Below are 11,920 nucleotides of genomic sequence, written 5' to 3'. Positions count from 1 at the left end.
GACAAAGAGGGGGTGGGGTCTTGGGCCATAAAGCTCGGACATGATCAATCCTGGCAAACTCGGACCAAGTGTGAGGGCTAGGAAACTCGGACCATAGTTAATGATTGAAACTCGGGCATTACCAATGCAAGCAAGAAACTCAGACATGTTTATCATTTATAAAGATCGGACTTACGTCCTCATAAAACTCGGACCTTGCACATCATATTAAACTCTGACTTACAATCATGCGGAAATTCCATTCATTGCACATGCTCCAAATAATCAAAACAGTTACGTTTTTATGTTCAAACAGTCGTGAAAACCCTAATTTCATTGTGTCAGTCTAGCATCAATCTAATTACTCAACTAATCATGCATTCTCTTATTACCAGGCAAACGATTAAACGACTACTCAATATCATTATCATCATAATCAAATCCAGAATCGTAAAACGTTAAATGAAGAACTAGGGTTTTCATGAACACACAATCAAGAATCAAGAATGGATAATAATCAAGCAATCAATTAGGCTTACAAGTATTACAATAATCGATAAGCAATTACCTTGAATGATTCTAGAGAAATAGAGAAATCGAAAGAGATGAAAGCCTTGTGCCAATGATGGTGGTGATGATGATTGTTAGGGGATTAGGGAGTTGCAAGTACGTGCTTTGGTTTTGTGTGCAAATGATTAGTGAAATGAGATTAGGGTTAAGTATCTAGGATTTCACTAATTACTCTCTACCTCCCTAAGTATTATATTTTACGCATGCACACCACCTCATAACCATTTCATAGTTCCACCACCAAGTCTACATATTTGACAAGTTTATCACAATTAACACATAACGATGCAAAATCTCACAACACACTTCATTGTATCAACACATCTACAATTCCATAGCAACTAATTGTGAAGTCAATCAACTAAATAATACAAGAACGCACTCACTGAGGAAGCTAGGTAAGTTACATCGTTCACTGGTTTTCCTGGGGTGTCACATCATCCCCCCGTTGATTTGGAATTTCGTCCCGAAATTCCGCAGTAGTAGCTTCAGTCTCAGCAGTGGTTGCGCGGTTTTCGAATAAGTGGGGGTACTTTTCTGTCATCTGGTCTTCGCATTCCCAGGTGTACTCTGGGCCACGTCGGGAGTTCCAACGAACTCGAACAAGAGGGATTCTCTTGCTTTTGAGGACCTTAACATCCCGGTCCGTGATTTCAACTGGTTCCTCGATGAACTGCAACCGCTCGTCGATAGTGAGTTCCTTGAAAGGAACTATGAGGGTCTCGTCTGACAGGCACTTCTTCAGATTCGACACGTGAAATACATTGTGAACTGCACCGAGTTCAGCTGGGAGGTTTAGTTTGTAGGCCACTTTGCCGATTTTCTCAATGATCTCGAACGGTCCGACATACCGCGGATTTAATTTGCCCCGTTTGCCAAAACGAACCACACCCTTCCAGGGTGAGACTTTTAGTAAAACCCGGTCCCCGACCTGAAACTCCAATGGCCTCTTACGCTTATCCGCGTAGGCTTTCTGACGGTCGCGTGCTGCCGCCATACGTTGTCGTATTTGTGTAATGCGTTCAGTAGTGTCAACTACCATTTCTGGTCCTGAAATCTGACTATCCCCCACCTCTGCCCAACAGAGAGGTGATCGGCATTTTGCGCCCGTACAATGCCTCGAATGGAGCGGCTTGTATGCTGATGTGGTAACTGTTGTTGTACGAGAACTCCACTAATGGGAGGTGCTTTTCCCCAACTGTTGCCGAAATCGATAACACACGCCCGAAGCATGTCTTCAAGAGTCTGGATCGTTCGCTCAGACTGCCATCCGTCTGAGGGTAATAAGTTGTGCTCGTGTCTAAACGAGAGCCGAAAGCTTTGTGCATTGCTTGCCATAGCTTTGACGTGAATCATGCATCGCGATCCGAAATGATAGATGTGGGCACCCCGTGCCTCAAGACTATTTCCTTTACGTATAGGTCTGCTGGTGTGGGAAAACTTGTCTGTTTCTTTGATTGCTAGGAAGTGAGCAGTCTTGGTGAGTCGATCCACGATCCCCCATATAGTATCATTCCCACGCTGAGATCTAGGTAGGCCAGTAACAAAATCCATGGAAATTTCTTCCCATTTCCACTGTGGTATCCTGGGTTGTTGCAGTAGGCCTGAGGTTTTCTGGTACTCTGTCTTGACTCTCGCACAAGTCAAACATTTTCCGACGTAAGTTGCAACGTGGGCCTTCATGCTAGGCCACCAATATGTAGTTCTAATGTCGTGGAACATTTTATCCGATCCTGGGTGTACCGAGTAGCGAGACTTATGCGCTTCGTCCATCACAAGCTCTCGTAGACCGCCATAAAGTGGGACCCAAATACGCCCCGTTACATAGTAGGCGCCGTCTTCCTTTTGTTCCATGCGTTGCCTTGAGCCGCGTAAGGCTTCAGCTGTGACGTTTTCGGGCTTCAATGCTTCCACCTGAGCATCTCGTATCTGTGCAGGAAGACTAGACTGGATGGTGAGCTGTAAAGCTCGTACGCGTCTAGGTAGAGTGTCTTTTCGACTGAGAGCGTCAGCCACAACATTGGCCTTGCCTGGATGGTACTTGATGGCGCATTCGTAATCATTAAGCAGTTCGACCCATCGTCGTTGACGCATATTCAATTCCTTCTGCTTGAAGATATGCTCGAGACTCCTGTGATCGGTGTAAATTGTGCACTTGGTACCGTACAGGTAGTGTCGCCATATCTTAAGCGCAAAAACAACAGCTCCCAGCTCTAAATCGTGCGTCGTGTAGTTCCATTCATGAACCTTGAGTTGACGAGAGGCGTAGGCAATAACTTTATCCCGCTGCATCAATATACAACCAAGCCCTTGTATCGATGCGTCACAATAAACCACGAAGTCATCTGTGCCCTCTGGCAGTGAGAGAATAGGTGCGCTGCAAAGCCTATCCTTTAGGTACTGAAAAGCGTTTTCCTGGGAATCTTCCCAACGGTAGGTGACACCTTTCTGTGTCAACATTGACAGTGGCTGAACAATCTTTGAGAAACCGTCTGTAGTAACCCTCCAATCCAAAAATTGGCGTATTTCCGTTGGTGTACGAAGCCAGAAGTCGCATTTTGAAAACTTGGCGTACAGTTGTTCCTTTCCAAGAAGTTCCAAAATCAATCGTAGATGCTGCTCGTGTTCCTCCTGACTCTTGGAGTAAATCAAAATGTCGTCGATGAAGACAATTACAAACTTGTCCAGATAGGGTTTGCACACCCTGTTCATAAGATCCATGGAAACTGCAGGTGCGTTCGTAAGCCCGAATGGTATGACAAGAAACTCGTAATGGCCGCAGCGAGTTCTGGATGCTGTCTTGGAGACGTCCTCATCCTGGACTCTCAGCTGATGATAACCAGACCTTAGATCAACCTTGGAGTAGTAACTCGACCCTTGCAACTGGTCGGATAAGTCATCAATGCGTGGAAGAGGATAACGGTCCTTCACTGTGACCTTGTTCAGTTCACGGTAATCAATCTCACATCCTGAAGGTGCCATCCTTCTTGTAGCTCCCCAAGGCGAAGAGATAGGTCGGATAAATTCCTTATCCAAGATTTCTTGTAGCTGCGTCGATAGTTCTTCCGATTCTGGTGGAGCTAAGCGATACGGTGCTCGAGCTATGGCTGCTGCTCCTGGAGAGAGCTCGATTTGAAATTTGGCCTGACGATGAGGCGGTAGACCAGGTAAATCTTTAGGAAACACCTAAGGAAAGTCGCGTACAACTGGATGGTCTTCCAACTTCCTTTCTTTCGCTGATGCGTCAATGACGAGAGCCAAAATTGCGGTGTGGCCCTTCCGCAACATTTCTGAGCCTTCAAGAAAGAGGTGATGCCAACCACAGCACCACTCTTGTCGCTTTGAACTTCGAGAGGTTCTTGACCAGAACGAGGAATGCGAACAATCTTTTCTTTGCATAGGATTTCCGCTTGCTGTTGCTGCTGGCGATTCCGATTTGCAGGCCGTGGGCTCCTGAATCCTTAGCTTCATGGCCCATCTTGAGACACCCCTGGCAACGTCCGCTTGTTGCACTATCCACCGTGGTGTCTGTTGCATTAGCTACACATTGGGTGAATTCCCCGATATCCACCCTGCCCCTGACCACCAGAAGTTGGCTGACTCGGCTCTGGTGATCACTATTCTTGCGCTGCTGCTGTGCTTGAGACCGAACGGTAGCTGGACCCTTGCTGGAATACCCATCCCATTTCCGCTTGTTGTCACTAGGAGTAGCGGGAGTAGCAGTAGTGATAGAGGTAGTAATAGTGCTGATACAACTAGGCAGCCTGTTCTGTTCCACTGCCTGATCCGTGAGGCGATGAGCAAGACACTGGAAGTCTTGGATATTGTCGAGGTTAGCTAATGTAGCATGGCTCTGAATTTCTGAGGCTAGACCCTTGAGGTACCATTCGATACGCTTGCTTGGAGGGTCCACCGTGGTTGAACACAAGATGGCCAGTTCGTTCGACCGTTTCGTATAAGCTTCAATTTCTGACCCCGTCATTTTCAAATGGTAAAGCTCCACTTCCAACTTGTGGATGTCATCACGCGTGCAGTATTCCCTTTTAATGTGTTCTTTGAATTCGTTCCAGGGAGTGGCGTTAGCAGCTGCCAACCCTAGTATCTGTACTTGCGCGTTCCACCAGGTTAGCGCGATTCCTTCCAAAGTACCAGTGGCGTACCTGACCCTGCGAGCCTCAGGGCATTCACCCATCTCGAATACTGACTCGAGCTTCCCAAACCAATGGAGTAGTCCCACTGCTCCTTCTGTGCCACTGAATGTGCTTGGACGACAGTCCATGAAGTTCTTGAATGTGCAGACAGGTTGCTGTGTGTTCTGACCCGTTGCGCGAGAAAGATAGGTCAAGGTTAAGCGCGAGAGTTGGGTCACGAGAGTAGGATCTAACATCCTAGAATAGGTTTGGAATAGCAGGTTATACCTCCTGCTTGTGCGGCTGCAAGCGCCGCAGAAACTTGTTCGTTAATGAGAGCCGTCAACCGGGCTTGAGTCATGTTAACACGTCCAGACATGATCGAGCAGTAAAGGTAGCATAAGTATGAATGGTTCGCGAGTAGTGCGATGACAGAAAAGTGTAGGCATATAGGTGTTCTCAAGCAATAACAAGTAGTGAGCAAAGTAATGTAAGCATACTGCGAGCAAAGTTCTATGCAATTCTAGCATGTAGGTAATAAACATAAACCTTATTACCTAGGATGTCGAGTCTTGCACGTGGAGCGAAGCGTCGTTGTGGATCGTTGAGAGCACTGTTCTGGTTATAGTCTTGTTTTAATAAAAACGTTTTCCCCATATTAAAACCAAGTTCTCTATAACCAATGGCTCTGATACCAATCTGTCACACCCCCAAAATCCACCTGCGGAGTATCACCGCTTGGGAGCGTGACTGACCAGGATCAAGCCACCAATCATATAGAACATTATATAATAAAAGTAATTGCCATTAAACCAAACCAAATCCATATGAAAGGTGTTCCAAAACATAAGTAAGTTATCATTGTTTAGCGGAAGCGTATAAATAAAACCCATCCTAATAAAGTATCAAATGTCATAAAGTGTTTAACAAACGTTCATGATCCAAGCCCACAACAACCAGCTCCTCCCTGTGCAAGCTCCATGTATCTAACGACCTGCAAGGCATGTAACAGAGGATCAACAACTAGTTGAGCGAGTTCACAGAAAGTAAATGCGTATTAGTAAGTTCGTTTGTAACAGGTGGCTCTACTGGGCCATTAGTACGTTCTATTGGTGGGGGCTTCCCATGTTGTATAACCACTAGACTACTCGTAACCATAAGTATCCTTCACAACCGAGGATAGTAGTGCGTATATGTACACGTAGGTTTTACGTGTGTATCCTTCACAACCGAGGATAGTAGTAAGTATAAATGCACGTAGGTTTTTCGTGCGTATCCTTCACAACCGAGGATAGTAGTAAGTATAAGTGCACGTAGGTTTTTCGTGCGTATCCTTCACAACCGAGGATAGTAGTAAGTATAAGTGCACGTAGGTTTTTCGTGCGTATCCTTCACAACCGAGGATAGTAGTAAGTATAAGTCTACGTAGATTGTAAGTATGTGTCTTGCACAACCGAGGACAGTGAATAGCATAAGTATGTGTCCTGCACAACCGAGGACAGTGAATGGCATAAGTATGTGTCCTGCACAACCGAGGACAGTGATATGGTAGTCTAGTAACAGTGTATCTAGTCAATCTCATTCCTTTAATCCCATTCCCAAGCCCTTGGGAATCCCATGCCTTAGTAAGGGTGTGAACTCACCTTGGTTTGCTCGGTATGTTAGTCTACGTGTTCACGAATAACCAATCACGTCCTATTGTATGTACGTATAATTAATCAGTTCAAATTCGCAATATTTCACATGTAATCCATCAGGGTTTAATAACATAACGAGAATAATAGGGTAACACCGTTAATCAATTAACAAAGTCTACTAACGGAGTTAACGAAAGTTAATCATCTACAATATTAAAGAGAAGAACATGGCCGACAAATGCAAACAATTCTCAAAGGCTATTGGTCCACACGATGACATATAATATTCCCTAAACAATATTGATCATCATCACAGTTTGGCACATGCATATTAAAAGAAAGAAGGAGATAGGTAACATGCACATAGACAACAATCAGGCCATCGCTATGCTTTTAAAACAAATATCAAACAGGTAAGTATGATAGTCGGACAAGGGGGAGGGGCTACCCCCCTCTAAAACTCGGACTCCATACCATCCTTATACAAAACTCGGACTAGGTGACATTATACTAAACTCGGGCAGATGTGGTCATTAAACTCGGGTAACATGCACTACCAAGAACTCGGACCATGTGAGCTTCTTCAAACTCGGACATGGGGAGGTTCTCAAACTCGGACATGGGGAGTGCCCCCTTTAAACTCGGACAAAGAGGGGGTGGGGTCTTGGGCCATAAAGCTCGGACATGATCAATCCTGGCAAACTCGGACCAAGTGTGAGGGCTAGGAAACTCGGACCATAGTTAATGATTGAAACTCGGGCATTACCAATGCAAGCAAGAAACTCAGACATGTTTATCATTTATAAAGATCGGACTTACGTCCTCATAAAACTCGGACCTTGCACATCATATTAAACTCTGACTTACAATCATGCGGAAATTCCATTCATTGCACAGGCTCCAAATAATCAAAACAGTTACGTTTTTATGTTCAAACAGTCGTGAAAACCCTAATTTCATTGTGTCAGTCTAGCATCAATCTAATTACTCAACTAATCATGCATTCTCTTATTACCAGGCAAACGATTAAACGACTACTCAATATCATTATCATCATAATCAAATCCAGAATCGCAAAACGTTAAATGAAGAACTAGGGTTTTCATGAACACACAATCAAGAATCAAGAATGGATAATAATCAAGCAATCAATTAGGCTTACAAGTATTACAATAATCGATAAGCAATTACCTTAAATGATTCTAGAGAAATAGAGAAATCGAAAGTGATGAAAGCCTTGTGCCAATGATGGTGGTGATGATGATTGTTAGGGGATTAGGGAGTTGCAAGTACGTGCTTTGGTTTTGTGTGCAAATGATTAGTGAAATGAGATTAGGGTTAAGTATCTAGGATTTCACTAATTACTCTCTACCTCCCTAAGTATTATATTTTACGCATGCACACCACCTCATAACCATTTCATAGTTCCACCACCAAGTCTACATATTTGACAAGTTTATCACAATTAACACATAACGATGCAAAATCTCACAACACACTTCATTGTATCAACACATCTACAATTCCATAGCAACTAATTGTGAAGTCAATCAACTAAATAATACAAGAACGTGCAATAAATGCGAAATAGAAATCTTGGAAATTCGAGTTGTCACAGGCTGGGCTCGCTACACCCAGATAGATCTACCGCTACTGTCCCTTGGTCCTATACTGAGGATTAATAGCCTTCAGTTCCCGCCTACCCACTCACATGATCTAAGTAATAACCCTCCTTACGCTAACCATACCATGTAAAAAGTATTCGTAATCATAGTAACATGTATTTCACCCCCGCAGTTTAAAAAATTGAAAACAGTTAAGAGAAAAGGGGGGATGTATATTTCAGAAATCAAATAATAGTTTATTCACAACTGTAAGCAAGCACAGTAATTAAGCGTTAATTAAATAATAATTAAGTCGTACGGATACCTGATTTGGTGAGGGTTGTCACAATGATGGCGTGAATAAGAACGACATTTGACAAAGTTAACGGGAGCATGGTGGTTGTCAGCCAGAGGTGTTGCAGCTTGTGGTGTAGAGGGTGGTAGTAGGATGTCAAGATGAAGGTGGGGGGTGGGGGTGGGGTTGCTTTTTTGTTTTTATAAATGAGTGTGTCCTACAAATAAATAAATAAATCTATAAAGTTATTTTGTTTTATAGTAAGGGTGTTTTTGTCATTTCACACCCTGTTAACTGAGAAAACTAACTGATGTTAGGTACAGGGACTATCCGGGAAACGAAAATTGAAAAGTTGGGGACTATAGCTGTAACTTTAGAAAGTTAAAGACTAAAGGTGAAAAAATAGCAAACCACAAGTACTATCCGGGCATTTAACTCTAGATATTATCTTTGAATTTCAAAACAAAATAAATAGTTTTTCCAACAAAACTAGTTTGAGAAAAAAAAAACCTAAATCAAAATAACCACAACAATTATCTTTTGCATTTTAACTTTATCACAAATTATCGGTACCTTTTCAATAAAGTGAATCCATACAATCCAAGTAACTCTAAAATGCCACTCACTCACAAAGGGGCCACCCACATTTCGATCCTATGCTTTTTTCCACAGGCGTTATCATTTGCTGACAGGAAAAAAAACACGAATGCTTTCAAACAATTCCAACAATCTCACCAACACCAACAATCCTAACAAGTCAACCCAACTTCATTCCAAAAACCCACGTTTTCCACAGGCGTTATCATTTGCTGACTGGAAAGAAACCACGAATGCTTTCAAACAATTCCAACAATCTCACCAAAACCAACAATCCTAGCAAGTCAACCCAACTTCATTCCCTAAACCCACCTTTTCCAAAGGCGTTATCATTTGCTGACAAAAATGAATGCTTTCAAAAAATTCCAACAATCTCACCAACACTAACAATCCTAACAAGTCAACCCAACTTCATTCCCAAAACCCACCTTTTCCACAGGCGTTATCATTTGCTGAGTGGAAATAAATCACGAATGCTTTCAAACAATTCCAACAATCTCACTAACACCAACAATCCTAACAAGTCTTTCCACAGGTGTTATCATTTGCTGACTGGAAAGAAATCACGAATGCTTTCAAACAATTCCAACAATCTCACCAACACCAACAATCCTAACAAGTCAACCCAAGTTCATTCTCAAAACCCACCAAGTTGAACCCTAATTTGTTCTCGTAACCCAACCGGAGCCCTCGAAGAAAAGGAAGGAGACGAATCATCGGGTAAGGCATTTAGTATATCATGGATCTCGATTGAGGAAGAGGCTTTCGCTAGCATTTGGGTTGATGTTTTAGAGGATCCTAAGAAACATTATATTTGATTATATACATATTTTTTTAACTGAAAACGTTCGGTTGAATGATCAAATAAGCCATGAAGAGACTAAGATAGAAATTCAGAAAATGTGGTTGATATAGAAAATAAACCAAGAAGTGGCCGTGATAGATGATTTTTAAAATTATAACTAACAAACTGACCATCTTATGAAAAAAGAACTTGAGTAGCCCTAATGTTGAGAGCAAAATTGCCAAAAAATGGTTTTTAGTGTTATTATTTTTGTAATAGTATGTATAGTTTCTTTTCAAATATTAATGAAAAATTTTCATTAAATCTAATATATATGTTATTTTTATTTAGTTGCTAAAAGTTTAATTAAAACTAAGAATATTTAATTGTATAAAAAATAGTGAATGACGAGTGATGAGTATATCATGGTTTGAATGATGGAGGTGAATGATGAAGGAGGTGGTGATGTTGCGCTAAAGTGACAGGGAGTGATGAGATATGAGTTATTGGTAGAACATGTGGCCTCATGAGCAAGTCTAGACTTAATTTTCTCCACCTCTTTTGTTCCAACCTGGAATGTTTTAGCCAACACGATATCTTGTACTGTCGGAGACGAGACAAACACGGCATTTGCCACCCGTTGGGTGCCTGGCAACTGGCTGTTGAAGCTAGCAATAACAGCAGCATGAACATTACCGTTGTTTATCTGGAAGTGAATTAGGCCTCTTGGGAATGTGAAGATTTCTCCTTTTTTGATGTGCTTTGAGAAGAGTTTATTTTCGGTGGTGATGAATCCAACATCTAATTCGCCTTCAAGCACAAACACAATCTCAGTGGCTCTTGGGTGGATGTGTGGTGAGTTCACACCGCCTGGTGCGTAATCAATACGGGCCATGGACACGCCCAACGTGTTTAGCCCCATGATTTGTTGGACTGAGGCTGATGTAACAGTTGCACCAAAGGTGTTGTTGGTGAGCCCTGGCTTCGCTAATCCGACAAAGAAGAAATCAGCCGCTGAGATGTTGATTTTGCAAGCGAATCCATTCGACTTCACATCTGTTTAATGCAAGTTAATATGCCAACATATAAAGTATCTTAGAATCCGAAAATATATAATGTTTTATATTTTTATATATATAATGTTTTATATTTTTATATATCACGGTAGTAATGGAATGACAAATGAATTATGAAAGAGCCTTTTTTTTCTTCGGCAGGCCATATGGCACATTTAGACTTAAATGTACGTCATTTTAATCTATAGAAAATGTTCCAATCGAGCCAAAGGATAAAGCTATATATTATTTTGCTTTCAGTCTTAGATTCATAAGAAAAAAAAAAAAGTTTACACGACATTCCTTCGACATGAGCCACCAAATCTTTTATGAATACTGATAGACAAGACAAGAAGACATTTCTGCTTATTTTAGGCAATGAAAAACAAGTACATTGATTTTAGATACCAAATTTCATCAATGTTATGCAACAAAGCCTGAGTACTTAATGATTTTCTGGTAGCAAATTTAATAAATATAGCAACAAAGGAACACAAAAAAGCGGTTTTGTCAAGAGTCCAAACGGATTTTATATATGTTCACAATCATATGATGCATCAGTTGATGAAAACACCATAATATAATTAGTTTGTACAACTCAAACACTACTTAATAACCATGTATTTGCTATGAAAAACTCAGTCAAATTTTACTACAAATTAGGTATGAACTAATTTGCTATGGTTTAGCTATTGATATTTCGCGAATTATGGGCAATGGAACCCATAGAAAAATTAAGAAATAAATATTTAAAAAGTATTGGTTTGGAGTTGTAGAGATGCAAAAACAGGAAGTACCTGAAGCAAGATCTGCAACACAAACATCTTGAAGCAATTCAGGATCTGCAGAAACAAATGAAGCCAATGAGATGACTATCATCATGCCAATCATTAGCCCATAATCACTAGTAGCCATAGCAAATCTTGATCACTAAACAATCTGAATATACAAAAATACAATAAACCCTTTCACGTTGTGTTTGAATGGTGTAATAATTGTTTCTTAAAAGGAGAAAACTTGGAGTTGAGTGGGAATAGAGATGATGGGTATATATGTGGTATTTACAATGGGTGGAAGAGAAGATAGTTTGACAACTATACAAAATGGTAGTTGGTCCCTTTCATTTCTGTTTAAAGCTTTGTCTATGCTTCCATGGACATTATTAATTTTATCTTACAAGGTAAGTGAGAGAACTTCTAGAGAATTTCTCAAATTTTTCTTTTTCAAGTTTGGAGATGACAAATTTAGGTTTCAATAAGAAAAAAAAAA

At 41.2% G+C, this 11,920-nt stretch overlaps 1 protein-coding gene across 1 annotated transcript; it reads right to left on the bottom strand.

Annotated features, from left to right (window-relative positions):
* Positions 1 to 8,639: 8,639 nt before the first annotated feature.
* On the bottom strand, positions 8,640 to 11,688 carry LOC110912606 (germin-like protein 5-1). The gene is made up of 2 exons (XM_022157378.2): positions 11,449 to 11,688; positions 8,640 to 10,652 (listed from the first exon to the last, which is right to left on the bottom strand). Exons 1-2 carry the CDS (start codon positions 11,564 to 11,566, stop codon positions 9,979 to 9,981), a joined length of 792 nt encoding a protein of 263 aa, XP_022013070.1. The 5' UTR covers positions 11,567 to 11,688; the 3' UTR covers positions 8,640 to 9,978.
* Between the last annotated feature and the right edge of the window lie 232 nt (positions 11,689 to 11,920).

Source organism: Helianthus annuus, chromosome 4 (genome assembly GCF_002127325.2).
Source record: "Helianthus annuus cultivar XRQ/B chromosome 4, HanXRQr2.0-SUNRISE, whole genome shotgun sequence".
In the NCBI taxonomy this organism is placed as follows: domain Eukaryota; kingdom Viridiplantae; phylum Streptophyta; class Magnoliopsida; order Asterales; family Asteraceae; genus Helianthus; species Helianthus annuus.
The sequence above is the reverse complement of the archived record's forward strand: the minus strand, read 5'-3'. Positions and strand labels throughout refer to the sequence as shown.

Excerpts from the sequence above, each read along its gene's own strand:
- LOC110912606 (XM_022157378.2), bottom strand. The coding sequence starts at position 11,566 with ATGGCTACTAGTGATTATGGGCTAATGATTGGCATGATGATAGTCATC. Across the intron at positions 10,653-11,448 it reads TGTTGCAGATCTTGCTTCAG|ATGTGAAGTCGAATGGATTC; the intron begins GTACTTCCTGTT and ends TGCATTAAACAG.